General features: G+C 40.7%; 1 protein-coding gene across 3 annotated transcripts in view; it reads right to left on the bottom strand.

Annotated features, from left to right (window-relative positions):
• Anos1 (anosmin 1) overlaps nt 1-22,614 on the bottom strand; it is a 212,665-nt gene that overhangs the window by 152,106 nt on the left and 37,945 nt on the right. For all 3 annotated transcript variants that reach the window (XM_063243026.1, XM_063243024.1, XM_063243025.1), the window contains exon 2: nt 16,928-16,975. In XM_063243026.1, coding sequence (XP_063099096.1) covers nt 16,928-16,975 — 48 coding nt within the window. The remainder of the gene's footprint in view (nt 1-16,927; nt 16,976-22,614) is intronic.

Here is a 22,614-nt window from a genome sequence, read left to right as displayed (position 1 = left end):
GATTACAGGCATGTGCCACTGTACCTGGCTGAGACCCATATTTTATCTGTCTGTTGCAAACACTATGCCTGCTCTGTCCTCAATTTCCCATGCTGACCTTGAGAATTGGACTACTTAGCGTTCCGCCACTATAGCAAATATCAGGAATGATCAAGTTTTAAAGAGAAAAGGTTCATTTTGGCTTACAATTTCAGAGGTTCTAGTCCATGGTCCATGGCTACTGCTGCTTTTCAAGCAACAGTAAGCCAGCAAATCATGGGACAGCTCATGATGGAAAAAAAAAAAAAAAACAAAAAACTGTTCACTTCATGGTAGCCAGGAAGCAAACACAGGGAGAGGCGGAGCCAGTTCAAGGCCACACCCCCAGTGATCTCACTTCCATTAATCTCTACCTCTTAAAGGTTCCACCACCTCCCCATAGTACCATGGACTGCTGATCGTGCCTTCAGTACATGGACCTTCATAGGAGATTCTGGATCCAAACTATCACAAATCCTAACAAAACGTCACCAAGTGTGATGGGGTTATTAATGGTCTGGACTCCCTAGTGAAGGGTACCATGCCACTCCAAGACAGGACACTTTTGTGTAAGGATTACCATGACTCAAAAGCAAGTGAAAAGCTCTGGATGCAGGAAGAACACTCTGTCCTCCCATTCTCTACCTAAAAGACAGCACCAATTTTCCCTTTGGCAAAAGTGATGTACATTTCCATTTGAAAATGTATTTCCCTATCCAATACTAGGAAGGTGAAAATAATTTACCTTTACAACAAGTTGTATTTTTTAAAAAATACTCTTCTCTAGTTTCTACCATACATTTCCTAGGAACCTTCCCCAATGTTACCACCTTTAAAGACCCTTCTTTTATTGAGATGGTTCTTCAAGATAATTTTACCTTTGTTAACATGGTATACAAGCTTCCAAGTCCACCTAGCTTCTTGGGCTCCTACTTCCTGTCTATGATCGTCTTGTCCAGGTAAAAATATCAAATAAAATTTGTATATCTTTTTCTTTTAAGTATATATACATCTTGCTAGCTTAATTCATAGGCCCTACCAACAGATTCCAAGAGAGTAGAGGACACATTTTTGTCTCCCCTTTACATTAATCTAGTCACTTAGCAATTACATGCAGTACAAAGAAAGTCACTAACAAGGTAAAAGAAGAAAATATAAAGAAGAATACTTATATACGGTCTTGGATACGTCTTACTCATCACTGAGACAAAATACTTGATGCTCAAAGTTAGGGAAGAAAAGGTTTATTTCTTACTGTTGTTGGAGGTTGCAATCCATACTCAATTGGCTTCAAGGCAGAGTAGCATGGTGGAGCCCCAGTTCATGGCAGCCACAAACAGCAAGGTGGAAACCAGTAAGAGAGAGACACATCTTTTTCCAGCTGTTACATCATATCCTGGTTTCACCCCTAGGCAAATACAGCACTTACACCACCAATCTGAGTGCTAGACAATGAACCAATCACAAATGCTAGATTTGGTCTAGCCCATAATTGCATGAGGCTGGGGGGCCACTAACATAAACCATGACACATACATTCAAAGGAATTTAGATAAATCTGTCATTTGAAAGATCGCTTGACCTCCCAAGACTTTCACTTCCTTTATCCTATTTTGTTCAGGGCTACACTGCCAAAATGCAGAGAAATCATGTACTAAATCAAATTTCTCCTTTCCCACATCCTCCTAAACTAAGGTGCAGCTGCTTTTTTGTATCTGAGGCTCTCCTAAAATCCAATTTTCAGTGATCCTGATGAGGTGGGGCTCCATCTCACCATCCTTCCTCATTAGCCTGGGAATTTTGAGAAGGCCACTCTACATTGTGTCAGTCACAAAGAAGTCACAGAAAATCAATGCGTCCCTGTCTCATCCCAGACAAACGTTCTGAAAGCAAATGGTACTAATTTATGTAGCAACTCTTTGTAAACTATAAATCCCAACCAAATAATGCATTTTTAAGGCCATAACTGAGATGCAAACCCACAATCCCATCAGCATATCTGAGAAGCAATCTAAAAGTCATAAAAATTTTTATTTGCCACTAAGGTAGAATAAGGAACCAGAAGAACGGTACACAACAGAAAGTACTTCTCAGAATGCAGATATTAATAATTCTGATTCAAATGATGAATTCTACAGCAAATCTATTCCTTACACCTCACCCTCTCACTGAAGCAAGCCATCCATGAGCAAGGGAGATAAGACCAAAGCTCCACACCACAAGCATCTTAGGGTGTGCCTGTAAGGACACATAAAGAAGAAAAAAGTGAGGAGATAGTGAACCTAAACCTAACTTCTTCCTAGGTGTACTACAGAGGCTCAACAACTGGCTTAGGAGTGTTATCGCAGAGAGCGAAATGCAAGACATCACCCAAGGTAGAGAGGGAGGTACAGGCAAGCTTTATTAGCTGGCAGGTAACATCCAGCAAACTACTGAAACATCACGTGAGAGGTACCTGACTTCAGTGTGGATACAGTTTTAGCTCTGGGCAGAAAGAGGCAAGGTTATATTGTCCCATTTGGCTTGGAATCTGGCTGGCACAGAGACTACTTTCCGTCAGGGTGAAGCAAAGGTGACATTTCACAGTTTGGCTTGTGATGCTATTTTTGCAAGAAACAACTCTGGGAATTAAGAATTTGTGTCTATTTTACAGTTAAGATGTCAGCTGAGGCCCAACATGGCATTGGGCAGGCTCATATCTGTATCAGGAGTCACCACATATGAAAGACAAGGAAACCAGAAAAGAAGAAAAAGAATGACCTGTCCTTGGGTGAAAAGAAGAATTTTGTAGAAAATGGTTGTGTGTGTGTGTGTGTGTGTGTGTGTGTGTGTGTGTGTGTGTGAATAAAGCAACAGATAGATAACTGTAACAACAACAAAACCAGTTCACATATGCTGGTGTGCTATTGTGGGTGCCTGAGATTCATTAAGCCACAGAAATTCATTTTAAAAAAAATTACTAAGTAGCCACAATAATTATCATCCCAGTCCTTTCCGTAGATAAAAATGTGAAGGTACAGAAAGCAAAATCAGGCACCCAAGATCACACTCCCTAGAGCAGAGAGGGAGTGTTTGATTTATTTATGAACCACAGAAGGTCCCTGACTTATAATATTTAGACTTGCATCATTTTAGTTTTATTGTGGTGCAAAAGTAGCTAAAGAGAAACCTGACTAAGATGCCCATTGGGTGTATCAGTGAGTTTTCAACTGCTTAGGATGAAATTTGTGTCATATGTGTCAAAAGTCAAGTGTCTGTCTTTCACAATGAGAGGCTGGCCGCTTCTTCTTTGCCATTGTCATGGTTTGTATCTAAAGTGCCCCCCAAATTCTCAGGTGCAGAAGATGACTCACTGGTAGAGTGGTATACTCACCCGCGGACTCCATAATAGTGCTGGTAGGAGGAAACTGGCCTGGTTGGGAGTTGGTCACTGATGGAAACTGATCAGGGAGGCAAGAGTCCAGAAGGATATGATCTTGTCCTCACCTCTTTTCCTCCTCTTTCTTCCCACCCTCCCCTTCCTGGGTGCCATGAGTTGAGCACATTTTTCTCCTTCTCCATGCCCATCTACCACTCTGTTTCTGCCTTGGTTGAAACCGTGAGCCTAAATAAACCTTTCCTGCTCCTAAGTTGATCATCTCAAGCATATTATCATAATGATGGAAAGATGACTAAAACGATAACATTTCATTACTTTTTTTTTTTTTGAGACAAGAATTCACTAAGGATCACTAAATTGCCCAACCTGAGCTTGAACCAGTGATCCTCCTGACTCAGCCACCCAGAGTTCTGGGATCACAGATGTGTACCAGCAATTCTCCAGTGAGGCGCTAAATCCAAAGTGAGGGCAGAAAGACCACACTGGCTTGTGTGTGTTACAAATGGAGAAACAGGGAAAAGAAATCAAGCGGGAAAGAAGCAGGGCTTCATGGGTCAAAAGTGGAGTTTATGCTCTGCCATCCACAGTCAGAAAGTGATGCTGCTGCTGCCACATTTGTGCAGACCACAGTGACAGAAGGACAGATTTCAACTCTACTCATAGTGTCTCTAAGGCTGGTGCAAGCTGCAACAGATCCCTTGCAGATATCAACATGCAAGCTGAAAAAGCAAAGTAGCATCGCATATGGTCTGATCAAGTTTCCTGCCTCCGGGAAGAATGACAGCTCAGGTTAAACAGCAGGGACTCCAGCCCCGTGTCACGACAAGTCATGGAGATGTCACTCTCCCAACCTAAGTGACATTCCCACCAAAAACGTGAGACCGAGCAAAAACGGTTGCGAAGTAATGCAGATGTGACACCCTGCGCTCTACCTCTCCTAATCTTTTCTGTTACCAGCCTAGAAACCAAAATTCTAAGGAAGTTCACTGCCTTTCTATCTCCAAAGGACAGAGAAACAAACCACAGAAACACTCCCAGAACATGCAGGACCAGGCAGCAACCTGAAGCCTTAAAACCCAGCAGACCACTGCATTTGTGTCAAATCTAACCCAGTCTTGGACCTGCTGCCCGGTCTTAGGTAACAAGACTTACAGGCATTCAGAGAACTTTTCGAAGCTGCTTCAGCCCGGACTTTGGAGGTGGCTAAGATTTACAGTTGATTAGGCTGCATAGTTCAGTTGCTCTCTCAAAAGACCCTAGGAAGGGATTATTTCTGTGTCCAAAGAGTCCCGGAGAATAGAGCAGGCTGCGCGCGACCGTAATGTGAATTCCCCGGACCTGGTACACTGTGTTCAGTGAAGCAGATAAAGCAAAGTTAAAGGAGCATTTAGGGCTTCAGAATGCCAGCCTTCATAAGTATCTTTTTGTGGAAGGATTTAGGAGGAGGGGAGGGTTAGCCTCAGTGCAGGCATTATGTCCTCCTACAAAAAAGGGAAAAATGTGCATACAGTTGGATGTAAAAAGGCAAACCTCACAGGCCTCCCCCACACCATCCCCCACAAGGAAAAGTGGCTGACCCACACCCCCGAACACCAAAGCATGAATCTTCACAGCTTAATAGTCTCGAAGCCATTGTTAAGTTTCTCTTGGGAAATGCAGGCCATTCATCTGCAACCGACCAAGTTCAACCTTTGGGCTGTGAGAACTCCAAGCCGCCCCGCCATCAAAAGCTGGACCGTCGGCAGCAGGCGGAACCCGGGGATGCCACGTCCCCAGGAAGAGCCCCGCTGCCCTTTCTTCTGCACAAGCTCCTTCCAAAGTCTGCAAAAAGGCTGAATCAGGCCACATCTGCACCCGGGTGACACCTCTCCTATGACCTCTGCTTGCCTGAAGCCGGCCCCATTCCTAGTCGCAGCCTCTCTGTGTAAACTGAGTTTCTCCCATGGAATCTGCTGCAGAATCAACCCCTCGCGATGCATTAAAATGCATGCACTGAAAACGCGGCAAAGCCCCATTTTTCTCACCACCAGCAAACAGCTCCTATTAAGCTCAGCATTTACCCCTGACCCGTCTCGCATGTGGACACACATAGCGTCAGGAAAGTAACTCGGCCATCCCCACAGTGTCGCGTGAGTGGCATCTCCATTGTGGTTAAAGAAGTTGAAAGGCAGTTCATCAATATTTATCTCTCTCTGCTTAAAACAGTCAACTCCGACTCCAGTAACCTCAGGCAGACTGAGAGAAGGTCCTTCATAGAAATCAACATAAACATTTACTACTATTGACCATGGAAAGAAAAGAGAGGGTGGGAAAGAGAAGAGAGGAAGAAAGAAAAACAAAGGAAGAAAGAAAGAAAGAAAGAAAGAAAGGAAGAAAGAAAGAAAGAAAGAAAGAGAAAGGACCTTTACAAAGTGCACATGAGTCATTTTTCCCCTGCACACAAATGGAAAATGAACTTACTCACACTGGTAACTGTGCTCTGAAAGGCCCCGGCTGAGAGAACTTCTTTCTGTATTGTGTAGTATTAAAGACTATTCTTTGACCTCTGCTATTTACCACTGGGGCTCTGGGAACACAGGGCCAAACCCCTTTGGTTCCAGGGGCCCTGGGAAACAAAAGCTCTTCACCTTGTTCAACTTACCTCATTTCCCATCCGCTGCGCCTACCCTGGGCTGCCAGCATCCAAGATCAGGCCTTCTTTCTCTTCTCTGTCTCCACCAGCGGCCAATGCTATGACTCAGTTACAAGATGCTACTAATGTCATGCCTTTTTCCCAAGCTGTTAGCCAAAGAATCACCACTTCTCGGCTGAGATGCCTCTGGTACACATAGAGATTTCTCTCCACTTGGTCTCTTTTATCCACAAAACACCAGATCGAAAAGTTTTATCCACGGATAAAAGAGTTCAAGAAATGCAACCACTCACCCAGCAGGTTTGGGCCATCCTGTGGCATCGTTTGAGTTCTTTATTGCTTTATGGAGCTCCTGTATTAATTTACCCATTTCGCACTCTCAAAACAAATTCAAGGTAATTTATAAGGCTTCCCAGTATGATACAGCCAGAAGGCAAGGCTTCAGGGGAGTTTGAAAAATGAGACCAAGGGGAATGAAAGCCATGAGGAAATAAATGAAAAAAAGAAATGGAATCAGGGGTAAGACAAATTCCCCAAACACATATGACCCATGTCAGTACACTCATTAAAGCTGGAGTGTTTCATGTATTTTTTTTTATTTTTTTGAGCAAAAGAAAATGCCATCCCTTATACAATCCTCAGAATCTGTGAGCTGGGGGAGGGGGGGAATAACAATAATCAGTCAGTTTCTCAGGGAGACATTATGAATATTGATAATGAGACAGAATTTACATTTCCAATTAAAAATGGCATGGATGGGCTGGGGATTTAGCTCAGCAGCACAGGTGCCTGCCTGGCAAGTATGAGGTCCTGAGTTCCATCCCTGGTACCAAAATAAAATAAAATAAAAATGGCATGGAACAAGTCCCTCAGACGACACCACAAAAGATGACCTCAAGTCTCATTTACCCATGAAACACTGAATCAAATGGCACAGCAGCATAAATGTGGGGAGAGCTGTTTCTAAAGGGTAACTGCATGGCAACGACCCTAAGTTTAGCTCCATAATCCAGGCACACAGCACAGACCTGCAAGAAGGACACATCTATCAGGCAGGGCTAAGCATTGTTTCTCTCCAGCAGCTTTGCTACCACAAGGATGCAAAGAGTTTGACTTTCCACTTGCAAGCTCCAGTCTGCTTAGTGGCTCAGCTGTCACTGCGCTGTCTGCTTTGGGGTGTTACTTCATGGGCATTTCTTAGCTAGTAAAGTGTGTTGGTTTTGGCACTCACTGTAACACTAGAGGTTCTAAGGAAGATGCTTGTCTGAATAAAATGACAACTTTCCTTATGTGCAGACACACACCAAAGAAGGTACAGAGAGTGTGTGACCAAAGTTGCCCCTTGGAAGGAAGGACTTTCTCTTTCAACACAGAAGAAAACAAAAAGATCACCCTCTATGGTCTATCCTGTATGGTGTTGATATGTAATAACTGTATACCAACAAAGGAGTATAAAATAAATGTCCATCTTGGCCACTGCACACACATACACACCTCAGATTTGCAATAAAACACAATGCATTGAGCGATGAATCTTGAAAGAAGCCCTCAGAGCTAATCTAGCTGTAAAATAAATATAAAATATACTAAAGGAGTTGAATATTGTTATTTATGAACTGGGTCAGGTTCTGCCTTATTCAATGGATTAAAAAGTAAGAAATCTTGAGGAAGGCAAATTATTTTACCTGGGGTTCACTCATCCATATCCAGGCAAATTAAATAGCAAGAAAGTAACCATGCTCAACCAGCTAATAAAAGCAGAATTAAAACTTAGATTTAGTTTTCTGCAAAGACGACCATGTAATTTATATGGAGAAATAAGAAGTTTTCAGGACAGATTATGCAAAAACACAAATTAGGTTTCCCAAGACAAATTCTTATATGTAATGGGGGGGGATCGGGGGAGCAAATTGCTAGACCTTAAAAGGGTTCCACATGAGACAGAGTTAATATTGTGAACGTAGAAAAGCGAACTCTGACCCACTTAAATTAAATGGGAGCTTTCGTCTCAGTAGAGACTATTTTGACCATGACAACAAAAGAAGGGGTACATGAGGGAGACCTCATGTTCAATGCTTACCAATTCTGACCTACCTAGGCATTAAAATCCGACACTGTATCTTTTCTCAAACATAACAACTCCCAAACTTCAACCAGGATTAGTGTGTTTGTGTGTGTGTGTGTGTGTGTGTGTGTGTGTGATTGTTTTGGGGTGTCATTGTTGCTTTCTTTTTATCCTTCTCCTCCTTCTCCTTCTTCTTCCCCTTTCCCTTCCCCTCCTCCTCCTCCATCCTCACTTTTCTTTTTCACTAGTGACTCAATTAAATCCTAGCATCTTTAAACAATCAGCGCCCATCCACGCTCGGCAAGCCTTCTGATAAATACATTACAACTACAAAGCAGCTGTCTCACTGTAATCACCACGCAATGCGACTTGACTCAAGACAGTTTTCATATATCCCAAACATATTCCCTTTCCCCAGCCAGCTTGGAGGGATGCTTGTCCGATTGTGAGCCAAATGAGAGATTCTGCTGGCATCTTCTTTCATTCAACGGCAGGAGATAGGAACAGTAAGAGATTAGGATAGAATATGGGTAGAGACTTACAGGGCTGATTTTGGGTAGAGAATATGGGTAGAGACTTACAGGGCTGATTTTCCCTTTGCTCATGTCTCCCCTTTGAAGTCTGTAACAGGTGGAAGAGTCTTGAAATTGACATGGAAAATCAGAAACATGTTGGGCTATTAACCTGTCACACAAGTAAGAAACCATACTTTACCTTAAATATGGTCATGCTACCTATCTAGCAGCGATCTTAGCATGTTGTTTTAGCAGACTTGGTTTGAAGCAGGCTACTTCCCATAGGCTAAGGATCCCCCTTCCACAAAAACGTTAGTGTACTTGGTGCGCTACCCAGCATGTACACAGAACACACTTGGTAGAAGAAGGACCATGGTCCAAAGAAGCAAATCTATGCTCAGACTGTCTCTCCTGCCAGAGGCTCCATTAAAACTGAGAGCTGGCTTTCTAGGGGGCTTAGCCAGACAGCTGAGAGCAGCAGAGCGCTGAAGGTTGGGATCACTAACTGTTCCAGCATCACCACTAAAAGGCATTTTGCTGGAAGCAAAGTCACTCTCAAGTGTCAAGAGTATTTCTTGGCCATACACAAAATGGGAATTTGAGGTGATTTGAGATTCTTTATCTATTGGGCTATGCTACCTGCAAGTCCACTGGGGAAGGGAATCTGTTCGCATTCTTGCACATTGTTTTTCTTCTCTTTCTTTTACTCTTTGTATTTCTGCCTTCAGGCCAGAGATCATATGCCACTCAGCGCTGCTGCAGAGTGACACTGGTGGCAGCATTTATAACCAGTATAACCAGACATCTTGCTCTATTTTTATAAGTACAAAAGAGCAAAACTAAAGTAAAGGTCATTAAGCTACTTAAATACCATGGTGTTTTGTTTTTAGTTTTTTTGGTCACAGTGATGTTATACAAATTTATAGTTAACAATCCTTACTGATCATGCAAATATAATATTGAATTGACAGCTTTTTCTAGAGAAAAATAGTTGAAAGATCACCTGTCACTTTTTTTTATTAAAAAAATTAAGATTAAACAGGACATAACAAAACAGGTCAGAACAGAACAATTTAAGAACATACTGTTTCAACACAAGACAATCCGACATAAGAGTAGCTATCATAGTGTGTCTTTCCTTGAAATATTTGAGTATACTTTCATATACTACAGTGTCAAACATAAAAAGACAGTGTAAAACCATTCAAGGGAATGAAAGTATTACAAGAACCAACTAACAGAAAACTAACAAAGGTTACTATATTATCTCCTTGTCTATAAAGTATTTTGTTTATATTATCACGTACAATAAAATCCAATAAGATACAGCATGATAAAACCAATGGAGACAGAAGAACAAAAATTGGAGCTATTTTGAAGAAAACAAGACATTATACTAACTAGTGATAATTTAATATCATCTTGTTTTGAAGTCCCTCCATACAAATTCTTAAGTCCACTCCCAGTTTAAGGAAAAAACTAGGATATTTCTCTCTTCTGATGTTATCACATATTTCTTTCTCCCCAGAAATCTGGACATGACCTTGACTCGCAGAAATAATAATGTAGGGATCCAACATAAAAGGGAATTTATGGTATCCCACTTGAAAAGTTTGCTAGTAGGAGCCAGCTCTTTGACCTGAGCCTGCACAGATACTGACAGCCACTGACAAAGGTGGCTTTAAACTGTGAAATAGCTGAAATAACTGTGAAATGGCTCAGAAAAGAGACCCACTATTTTGGACAAGAGATTGAATATTGAATTTGCAAATTTATCATTTATAGAGTAAAGGGAGTGCCTGGGGGCATACTCCAGTGGCATAATGCTTGACTTCCAGCCCTGACACCACAAAAATATTAAAAAATAAAAACTGGGCAGGATTACTTGGTAATAAATATTACATTAGGAATGAAGTGGACCAAAAACACCTAAAAATTTGATCCATGGATTATCAGAATGGGAAACAACTAAAAGGTATTCTGCATGGGTAATTGGGTGCGTGGATACACAGTGTTTTTCTGTGTATGCTCACATTTTCTTTTTGTCTCTGATTCACACTTTCCTTGGACTTTATGCCTTTAGAACCATTACCACACAAGTCATGGAAAGCATCTAGTATCAAACAAAACCTCCAGCACTCAAATTCAATTATGTTGCAAGGGTTTGACCTCCTGCAACACATCTTGCAGATGTCAAATGAATTCATCCAGATGTTCACACAAGCAAAGCCAATCCTCTTCACCTTGAAATTTGGCTCTGGACAAACCTGAGTAATGACAAAGTCTGAAGTCATAACCCTCCTGAGAACCGAACTCCCACAGAGATCAAAGCAGCACTCCAAAGGACCAAGATTAGACCCTGGATACTTGCATTTCAATGCACAAACTCAAAACCAAATGGTAAAGAAAGCCATGTGAGTAAGGTGTGGAGCCCAGGAGGTAGAAGAAGGAGCACCCCTACTTTTGAGGGATGATGGAGTGCCACGTGGGTGCCATGGTCACATCGAAGATCACAACAGGTAACTGCAAGCCTAATGTTAAAGTTATATACTGAAAACAGGATCCTCACATCTGGACAACAGGAATATGTATCAAAATTCATGAAAAGTGTGGTGGCTTGGGTCTAGATGTCCGCCAAAGCCCTACAGGGTCATAGGTGAGGGCTTTTTCAGAGATGGCTGTATCTAGAGTACATGGTACTGGGATTGCTTCATAAATCAACACTAGAATTAAGGGTGCTAGGAGTAATGGTGTGAGCCCTATGATCCCTAAGGGCAGCTAGTCTGGATAAACTATAAGGGACCGAAAGTGGTTAGGTGGTTGCTAGCTTTCATGGTCTTCTGCCTACCAAAAATTGTTTTTCCTCTGTGATGTCCCTCTGCCATGCCACCCTGACTTGGAGCCAGCCAGCTATGAATTGAAACCTCTACAAACTGTGAGCTAAATAAACCTTTCTTCCTTTAACTTTAGGTGTCAGGTATTTTGCTTCAAAAATGAGAAAAGTAAGACCAAAAAAAAAATGAATGTAATAAATGTAACATGTTACATTTGAGTCAAAGGAGAAATCCAATAGAGGATAGATAAATAGATAGATAAACAGACAAGCAGATAGGTGTTTGTGGGTGAAAGGATGGAAAAGAAAAGAAAGGAAGGAAGGAAGCAAGGAAGGAAGAAAGGAGAAAGAAAGAAAGAGAAAGAAAGAAAGAAAGAAAAAGAAAAGACAAAAGGTAAACATGAATGATAGCAGGTGATAAAAAGATATGCATTAGATATATTGATAAATGATAGATAAAACAGACATATTGGTAGATAATAGATAAATGCAGGTACTCTGCTTGATTGTGAATAGGTGCAAATGGCCTATGCATAGAAAATACCAATTGCATTTTCACTGGACAAAATCTGCAGGAGAAATCCAATGATCAGACTGCTGATAGACAAATACACAGATAATAAGAGGCTCAGAACCATAGAGAGATTTAGTTACAGTTTCACAGACAGAAGATAGAAAGATTGATAACAGCAAGTGTGTTTAGGGGTGTTAAATAGCTGACTATATCAATGTTTTTGGATCATTGAACACAGCTGTTTGCAGTCTCCCTGTTTGAATGTCCACCTTGTATTCTTTGATACTGTGATTTGAGCAACTATTTTCAAGATGATAATATGTAATCTATTAACAGGTGATTTCTTACTGTTATTTTTTTTTTGTAGTTCTGTATTACGTGTACCCTTACACCGCTTTGTTTTGTTTTGTGTTTTTCTCTTTTTCCTCTTAAATAAAAAAAAAAAGATTGATAGACAGACTAGATCAAAGTCATCCTCAAGTATGCTCCATGGTCCAAGAGAGCTGCTGGAGCTCCTGCCATTGGTATATATTCTAAGCAACAAAAAAGAGAAAATAAAGGCAAATGAAATGTGTTTTTTAACTAGATCTTTCTCTTTCAAAGAGACATCCCAAAAACCCTTTGCAATCACTCTATATTGCATTTAGTGGGCTAGAAACTCTTCCAAGGCCACATTTTGCAGTAAAGGAGCTTGTGGGAACATAGGTGGGTCACTCAATGCAGTGATAACACTCAGGTGAGCAATTAGGCTTAAGTAGTCAGGTTTAGTTAGTAGGGAAGATGAGACTGGAGTCAGAGGCCAAGAGCAATCTATCTCACCTAGGACAGAAGGTCTATGATGAGGATTTAAATTCCTGTATGTAGTGAGTTCCTATCAAGGGAACCGACAAATGCCATATGCTCAGCAAACTTGACACTGATTTTTTTTTTCCTTATGAAAGGGCCACGACCTTAATTTCTCACCTCATCCTGAGATGTGCAGGATAGGACTTCTCACACATGAATCACTGCCTTTTTGAGGCAGGAGGAGTTTGCTCCTGTGTGTTGCAGGTTGTGCCCAAGCAACGCACCCCTCTGCTCACTAAAGGTCAGGAGCATCCCATTCTCTACTCATGGCAACCAATAATGTCTCCAGCCATGTGCAAATGTCTCTGCAGGGAAAAACAGTGCCCAACATAGGCAACAGCCTGCCTTGATGAGGACAGGATACTACATTTTTCTGGTCTGATATCAGTGGTTCAGTGATGCAGGGGTGAAACCCTTTGAGGATACTGTGCTGAAAAGAGCAGACTTTCCCAATGAATATCAAGTAACCACAACAAGTCTCATAGGAAGAAAGTGGATTATGCTTTGTTAGCTTTTCTTCTCAACCTTGTTGGACACTAGAGTAATGTAGATTGAACAACATTGAAATTCCATCTCAAGCCAGAAAGAATATAGCAAGCAAGCATCAACAAATCAAATAACAAATGCTGGAGAGCAGCATTTGTTCGGTGGGGAAGGTTTTCTAAATTGTTGGTGGGAATGCAAAGCAGTACAACCACTATGGAAATCAGTATGGAGATTGCTCAGAAAACTAATAATGGAAATTCCACTTGACCCAGCCAGTCCCCTAGTACGTGTCTTCTCAAAAGAGGTAATGCGATCATTAGAGTAACCCACAGCACAATGCTGTGTATACAGCAGAGCAACCCATGATAGTTAATCTTGGCAGCAATGGGTTGTCATGGTTTGTCAGTGACCCCCAAGCCTCATGAATTATGGACTCGACCAAAGGTAGCATTTGTGATTGGTTCGTTATCTAGTGTTCGCATTGGTGGTATGAATACTATACCCACTTAGGGGTGGAGCCAACATGCAATGTATTGGCGGGACGGTGTGTCTCTCTCTCTTGCCAGTTTCCGCCTTGCTGTTTGCAGCTGCCATGAACTGTGGCCCGCCATGCCACCCTGCCTTGGAATCAACTGAGTATGGACTGAAACCTTCAAGAACTGTAAAAAATAAACTTTTCCTTCTCTAACTTTGGGCATCAGGTGTTTTGTCTCAGTGATGAGTTAAAGGGAACTAAGGCAGTGGGCATGCCCACGAAGAGATAAAGGGATAAGTAAAATGTGATATTTACATACAATAGAGTACTTCCGTGCCATAATATAAAGTAAACTGAGTCATTTGTAGGAAAATGGATGCAACTTGAAACTATAGTGTTAGGTTAAAAGAAAATCAAACACAAGCTTAAATATGACATGGTTTTATCTTCTATATGAAATCCTCATTATAAACAAGGAGCAAAATTACAGATAGCTAATAGGAAGTAAGGAAATAGAATTTTCTCAAATGGGAAGGGATCAAGAGATTATGGGAGCGGAGAGAAGGGGATGAAAAAAGGAATTAAGTTGTGGTTATGTATATGCAACAACTCAACCCAGGAAATGCACACACTATGTGCTACAAATATCTAATTTTAAAAAAGAGAGAGAGAGAGAGAGAGAGAGAGAGAGAAAAGACAAAGAAAACAGTAGTCAAAGTTTTTTATCCATAGGCAACCTACTGTTAGAAACAGTGACCCCGACTTTAGTGTGACCCAATAGACGTGCCGATTGATTCCAGGATTTTCAGCAAATATGCTCATGCCTCAGTTTTCCTATCCATGAAACAGAATTACCATCATTCACCATGATCCTCACTGATCTAAGAAGAAGACTTACATTGCTTAGTGAACCACCAATCACACACACACACACACACACACACACACTCATTTTCTACACACATACCCAGTTGCAATGTTTTCAAAGATGGTTTACTAGCATGTAAGATGTGGACCTAATGATCCCCAAGGATCCCCAAGAAAACACAACTCTGAAATTTATGTCAGCTTTATAATGTATTCCAAAATTTCTGATGGAGTAAGCCATGACTTATCGATCAATTGTTACTTTCAGGGAAAATAGAATTGATTCCTTTTCATATGAAATCCAAACTCAGTCCAGCCTTCGTTATTTCATTGTACAATGTGATGTAATAATCTCTGACCCTAGTGATGCCATTTCCTTTCATTGTAATGTTTTAAAATAACACAAGCAAACTTCTCTTTATACACATTGCCTTCATGTCTGTAAAAAAAAAAAAAAAAAAAACACTTGATTTCTTGGTGGGTGAAGGAGAAAATTGGTCTAAAGAAAAAAGAATAGTGATGTAACAAATTATCACTCATGTAATATCCAACTATACAAATGGAACCAAAACAATACTATGCTCATGAAATTTGGTCACCCTCGCACAATATGTGTGGTATGTGTGCAATACTCACATACATTTGGAAATATATATTGTGTATGTGACATCTATGTATTTCAAAATTTTATCTAACATAAAATAAGTTAAAATCTGAGTTGAAGAACAGTCAATATATTAGCTATTAGAAAACATCTTGTAAAGTAAGTATTTAGCCTTTTACATAAAAGAGTAAACAAATCAGAAACCAGGAATTTTATTTTTCCTCAAGATGCACAGATTCATGGGATGGGAGTGGGGCACTGTGGTAGAACATTTGTCTTGCATGTGCGATGCCCTGGGTTCAAGTCCCTGCACTGCCAAGAAGACTAAGTTTATGTTCCCCAAGTTATTTCACATCCACTCACTTACCGATACTGTTCAGTTTTTAAATAACACTCATGTTTATTAAATAGCACAAAACTAGCATAATTATAGGAATACATCATTGCAAGCAAGTTTTTCCATTTAGGAATATCATTCTACACTCATTTCCTTTGAGATAATGCATCTACAAGGGGTCCAAAAATAATATTCTTCAAAATGTTTCAGTAGTATGTATCGTGTATTCCCAAATGAACTTTTGGTTGTAAAATAATGCTTGATTTTAGTCCTAATAGCAATGTCTATGAAATAGATCCTGGAAAATATTGCTTTGATCCCAAAGTTGCTCTAATATTATTAACAAGGTTTGTAAACTTTATCCACATATATAGTGTATTTTACACTAGATAAAATACCATCATATCTTCGTGTGTGTGTGTGTGTGTCTGTGTGTGTGTGCGCACGCGCACGTGTGTGTATGCATGTGTGTGTTTACGTGTGTTTAAAACTGTAACGTTTTCGGACTATGGAAGAAATTTACAGCAAGAGTTCAAGTGAGTTTAATGAGAAAGTTTAGGGTATGTGTATGTGTATAGCAAGGAAACTCAAAACATAAAAGAGACTGCTTAAAGAATATAGTCATTTATGGGTCGGGGATTTAGCTCAGCTGCACAAGCACCTGTCTGGAAACTGCAAGGTCATGAGTTCGATCCCCAGTATCCCAAAAATGAATAAAGTCATTTAGCCACCAGTTCCTATAAACCAAGAAAATAATATACAAAATGATTTAGGTGTAAGTACAATTCATTAAATATTCTGGCCTAACTGGAAGGCATTTCTCATTTTAAAAATTGTTAAACATTCCAGATAAAGAGAAAATAAAGTAGTATACAAAAGTATGGATACCTGTAGCTTCATTACAGTTGACTGCACCAGCAAACTATCTAACTGATAAAATATAAGTATTTACATGCATTATTCCTAGGTATATTCTGTTCTCTCCCTCTCTCTCCATCTCTCTGTCTCTCTGTCTCTCTGTGTGTCTCTCTATCTCTCTCTGTCTTTCTCTCTCTGTCTTTTTGAGGCAGAGTCTCACTATGTAGTGCAGGCTGGCCTTGAATTCACTGTGTAGCCTAGACTGACCTCAAACTCACAGCAATCCTCCTGCCTCAGCCTCTCAAGTGCTGGGATTATAGGTGTGCACCACCATACCCGGAGTGTTTTCTTGATATTGTTCTACAATTAAATGAAACATAGCCATCAGCAGAAAGGGTATATGTGAATTCTTTCTACCACCTTTGAAATTTCCTGTGAACCTATATTCCGAAATCTAAAGCGTTTGACTATTTTAAAAGTGAGTTGTAGAAGGCCTACCTTAGAACACTGCTTGTGATTCTGACACCAAACCAGGGAACCATTGTTCTGCAAAAAGAAAAAGAAACATCAGTCCATTAAATGATTCTCTAGTTGAAAGCCATACACACACGTGTGTGTGTGTGTAATTTTTAAAATATTTGCATAACAAAAGACAATCTTGTGAGGCCAATATGTTTGTCCCCAAGACAGAAAAAGTGTCTAATGTAAAACTTGCTTTGTCACTGACCTCATGACAAAAACAAAGACAAAATTTTAATAATAATTCCAGGCTGTAAAAGGGAAAAGGGTCTGATCCAAGAGTCACAGTGTGCCAAGCAAAGAAAGACAGACCTGCAGGAAAATGAACTCTAGAAATGTTTTCCAGAGTAAGCAGACTTGGTCAGTTTATAAACTGAGCATCTTGGAAGGTTTTGATCTCAATCAATTTTCAATGATAATATTGTGGGGCTGGGCATGAGACCCCAAGTGACGAGCCTTCTCCTTCTCTTTCACTGGATGAGTATCACTCTTGTGCTTCATTTTACCGATGTGTAAATAGGCATAACAGCAACATATTATGCATCGGGTCATTCGGGAGATGGAAAGAAACCAGTTGTGAGACACTTCACCTTGGGGAATCCTTCTGAGCGGCATTAATAGATGATTTTTACATGATATGACCAGCATAGGTTTTGCTACAGATCTGTATGAGAACCTCTTGGCATGATTTAACTTTCACCCAAACACTAGGACTATGACTTATTGATCCGAACACTAGAATCTCTATCTGGTAGCAAACAGGTTCAACTCACATAAGATTTTGGATGTGGTGTTTCCTTTGGTTGCAGTATTTGAAGTTCTTTTTTTTTTTTATTTTATTTAAGAGGAAAAAGAGAAAAACACAAAACAAAACAAAGTGGTGTAAGGTTACACATAATTTTGAAGTTTATAGAGGTTTATTGAGGTATAATCCACTTATAATAAAATCCACTCTTTGAAACCATGGAATTCTGTGACTTGAGGATATTCACAAGGCTGCGAACCAATCATCTCTAGCTAATGTTAGAACATTTCCATCAGCCTGGAAAAACACCTGTATCCTTTGAAACCACTCTGGACTTCTCTGGATTCCTGTCCTTGGCAGCCACCCAACCGTCTCTATGATTCACCTGTTCCACACAGCTCCCAGAAACGGAATCACAAGACACGCAGCCTTTTGTTTGTGGCTTCCTTCATGAAAACAATGTTTTTCGTTATGCTAAATAATATTCCACTTTATTCCCTCTGGATTGCATAGATACTTGTTTATATTGCCAGACTCCTGTGTATGCGGACACTGTATTTTGCTCTTTTTCATCATTGCCTCTTAATATATTCTTCACCCAGTAATACAACTGTAGTTATAGGATTCCCAATGCTTCTGAATACATATCAGCTGTGCCAGCCTGTTTAGCTGCCGCGCCTGGCCATAGATCTGCAGAGGAGGAGCTGGGCAGATCTGGGGTGCCCTCACTGGCCTCTCTGCGTGTCTGGAGGACTCTGGATATCTGCGCCCAGACTGCTGGAGTTCCCTCAGGCTTCCAGGTGCAGTGAAGGAGAGAGGTGGGTTTGAGGCTTCCACATCAGCCTCCCCATTCCCGGCTTCATTTAGAGACCTGCTGAGCTCCCTATAGGTGGGCTGGCCCACACTACCAGCCTAGCCCAGCCTGTTTAGCTGCCGCGCCTGGCCATAGGTCTGCAGAGGAGGAGCTGGGCAGATCTGGGGTGCCCTCACTGGCCTCTCTGCGTGTCTGGAGGACTCTGGATATCTGCGCCCAGACTGCTGGAGTTCCCTCAGGCTTCCAGGTGCAGTGAAGGGGAGAGGTGGGTTTGAGGGTTCCACATCAGCCTCCCCATTCCCGGCTTCACTTGGAGACCTGCTGAGCTCCCCATAGGTGGGCTGGCCCACACTACCAGCCTAGCCCAGCCTGTTTAGCTGCCGCGCCTGGCCATAGGCCTGCAGAGGAGGAGCTGGGCAGATCTGGGGTGCCCTCACCGGCCTCTCTGCGTGTCTGGAGGACTCTGGATATCTGCACCCAGACTGCTGGAGTTGCCTCAGGCTTCCAGGTGCAGTGAAGGGGAGAGGTGGGTTTGAGGCTTCCACATCAGCCTCCCCATTCCCGGCTTCACTTGGAGACCTGCTGAGCTCCCGATAGGTGGGCTGGCCCACACTACCAGCCTAGCCCAGCTTGTTTAGCTGCCTCGCCTGGCCATTGGTCTGCAGAGGAGGAGCTGGGCAGATTTGGGGTGCCTGCATGGGCCTCTCCATGTGTCTGGAGGACTGTGGATATCTCTGCAACCAGGGAGGGTCCACAGGTTCCTGAAGCACTGCGGCCTGTGGTGAGTACCCTAACCCGGCTGCGATTGAAGAACTGTGGAGCTTCCAAGGGGCAGGTGGGCACACAGTGTCCCTGAGGCCCAGCTTGTCTGGAACTGCAGAGTTCTGAGCAGGCAGAGGAGGGCCACTGGTTCTGTAGGCCTAATGGCTTGGGGTAGCGCGGCACCAGAGTCTCAGTAGCTCCAAACATAGAAGGGGATTTTCAACAGATCCTGAGGAAGCTTTCAAATAACACTTGAAACACAGAAATATAGGAAAATGACAAAACGAAAGACCAAATTACAACCTCAAACCTCCAGCCCATCTCAAGAAACCCTAGGAGCGATGTATATAGAAGAAAATATATCCCATCCACCTCATATATCGGACACAATAGCCACTGAAATTGACAAGCAACTCCAGGAAGCTTTAAAGAAATTCAAACTCGAAATAATCTCCCAGATAAAAGAAGAAATGATAAAAGAAATGAAAGAGATTCTAAATATATCTAAAGAAAACACAGATAAAAAATTGGAGGAACTAAACAAAAAGATAGAATCCCTAGACGAGCAATATAAGAAACAAACAGAATACATAATGCAGATGCACAGAGATATACAGGAAATAAAAAACTCCACTGAAAGTTGTAAAAACCGCCTTAATGAAAGTGAAGATAGAATTTCAGACCTTGAAGACAGGATTGCAGCTAGTGAACAGGAAAGGAAAGATCTTTTGAAAATAACAAGGAACCAGGAAACAACAATTCAACAACTGCAAGACGATGCAAAGAAGAATAACATAAGAATGATAGGGATTAATGAAAGAGAGGGAGACAACATGAAGGATGTCAGGAGGATATTTAGAGAAGTAATAGCTGAAAATTTCCCAAGCATGAGATCAGAAACTGACATCAGGATCAGTGAAGCATATAGAACTCCAAACAGTCATAACCAAAATAAAACTACACCCAGACATGTAATAATCACCATCCCAGAAATCCAACACAAGAATAGATTATTAAAAGCTGTCAGAGAGAAAAGACAAATCACTTATAAAGGAAAACCTATCAGAATCACAGCAGACTTCTCAGAACAAACGATAAAGTCAAGAAGAGCATGGAGTGAAGTATTCCAGATCCTAAAGCAAAATGATTTCCAACCAAGACTGATATATCCTGCAAAACTATCATTCAAAATAGATGGTGCAATACGATACTTCCATGACAAAGAACAGCTAAAGAACTTCATGAACACCAAACCAACCCTGCAAAAAATATTGAAAGACAGTTTAGATACACAAAGGAAAAAACCACTAAGCAAAGCAAATAATTAAACAGAACAGAAAGATAAAGATGCAACAGCAGAGAGATAACATTCCTACAATTAACCAGCATTTAACAGTAATAACCATTAATGTAAATGGTCTCAATGCACCAATCAAAAGAAACAGACTAGCAGAATGGATCAAGAAACAAAATCCAACCATATGCTGTTTACAGGAAACCCATCTAACCCAGAAAGATACTCACAGACTGAAAGTCAAAGGATGGAAAACAATTCTCCATGCAGCAGGAATCCAAAAAAAGGCAGGAGTAGCCATTCTGTTTGCAGACAACGTGAACTTTAAACCAACAATGACCATAAAGGACAAAGAAGGTCACTACATACTCGTAAGGGGAAAACTCCAAGAGGAAGAGATAACCATCTTAAATATATACGCACCAAACTCCAGAGCACCCAGTTATATAAAACAATTATTAACAGAAATGAAAACTCAAATTATCAGTAACACAATTGTAACAGGAGACCTTAATACACCACTGACACCAAGGGACAGATCAACCAGACAGAAAATGAGCAAAGAAATAACAGAACTGAATCACACCTGTGAACAAATGGGTTTGATAGACATATACAGAATGTTCCACCCAACAACATCAGAATACACATTCTTCTCAGCAGTACATGGATCATTTTCTAAAATAGACCATATATTAGCTCACAGAACATATTTAAGCAAATGCAAAAGAGTTGAAATCATCCCTTGCATATTATCGGATCATAGCGCTCTGAAATTAGAAATTAATGACAAAAGATACTGCAAAAATTCCACAAACACATGGAAACTAAATAACACACTCTTGAGTAATCAGTGGGTCACAGAAGAAATTAAAGAAGAAATTAAACAATACCTAAAAGAAAATGAAAATGCAGATACAACTTACCGGAATCTGTGGGATGCAATGAAAGCCGTTCTGAGAGGAAAATTTATTGCACTGAGTTCCCACATCAGGAAAACAGAATGAATACAAATAAATAACTTGATGCTACACCTCAAACAGCTAGAAAAAGAAGAGCAAGTCAAGCCCAAAGCCAAAAGAAGAGAGGAAATTATAAAAATCAGAGCAGAAATCAATGCAATAGAGACTAAGAAAATAATCCCAAGAATCAACGAATCAAAGAGTTGGTTCTTTGAAAGAATAAATAAAATCGATAAGCCCCTAGCCAACCTTATTAAAAAAAGGGAAGAAAAAGCTCAAATTCATACAATAAGAAATGAAAAAGGAGAAATCACTACAGACCCAATAGAAATACAGAGGATCATCAATACCTATTTCGAAAACCTCTACTCTCAAAAGTTTGATAACACAGAAGAAATAGACAGATTCTTAGAAGCATATGAAGTACCAAAGCTAGATCAAGAGGATATAAAACTGTTGAATAACCCAATGTCTGCTAATGAAATTGAGAATGTAATTGGGTCCTTGCCCACCAAGAAGAGCCCAGGCCCAGATGGATTCACTGCAGAATTCTATAAGAAATATAAAGAAGACCTAATGCCGACACTCCTCAAACTATTCAATGAAATTGAAAGGGAAGCAATCCTTCCTAAGTCATTCCTGGAAGCAAATATTACTCTAGTACCAAAACCTGAGAAAGACCCAACTATAAAAGAGAACTATAGACCGATCTCCCTAATGAACACAGATGCAAAACTCCTCAATAAAATATTGGCAAATAGGATCCAGCAAATCATCAAGAAGATTATACACCATGACCAAGTGGGATTCATCCCAGGAATGCAAGGATGGTTCAACATACGCAAATCAATAAATGTAATCCACCATATCAATAAAGCCAAAAATAAGAATCACATGATCATCTCTATAGATGCAGAAAAAGCCTTCGATAAGGTCCAACACTTATTCATGATAAGAACTTTACAGAAAATTGGAATAAATGGTCTTTACCTCAATATAATAAAGGCCATTTATGACAAACCAACAGCCAGCATCATACTAAATGGCCCAAAATTGAAAGCCTTTACTTTAAAATCGGGTACAAGACAA

The sequence above is a fragment of the Cavia porcellus genome, unplaced genomic scaffold (genome assembly GCF_034190915.1).
Source record: "Cavia porcellus strain 051 isolate PalLab524CR breed Dunkin Hartley unplaced genomic scaffold, mCavPor4.1 scaffold_33, whole genome shotgun sequence".
In the NCBI taxonomy this organism is placed as follows: Eukaryota; Metazoa; Chordata; class Mammalia; order Rodentia; family Caviidae; genus Cavia; species Cavia porcellus.
Note: the sequence above shows the minus strand (reverse complement) of the source record. Positions and strands in the feature narration are given on the sequence as shown.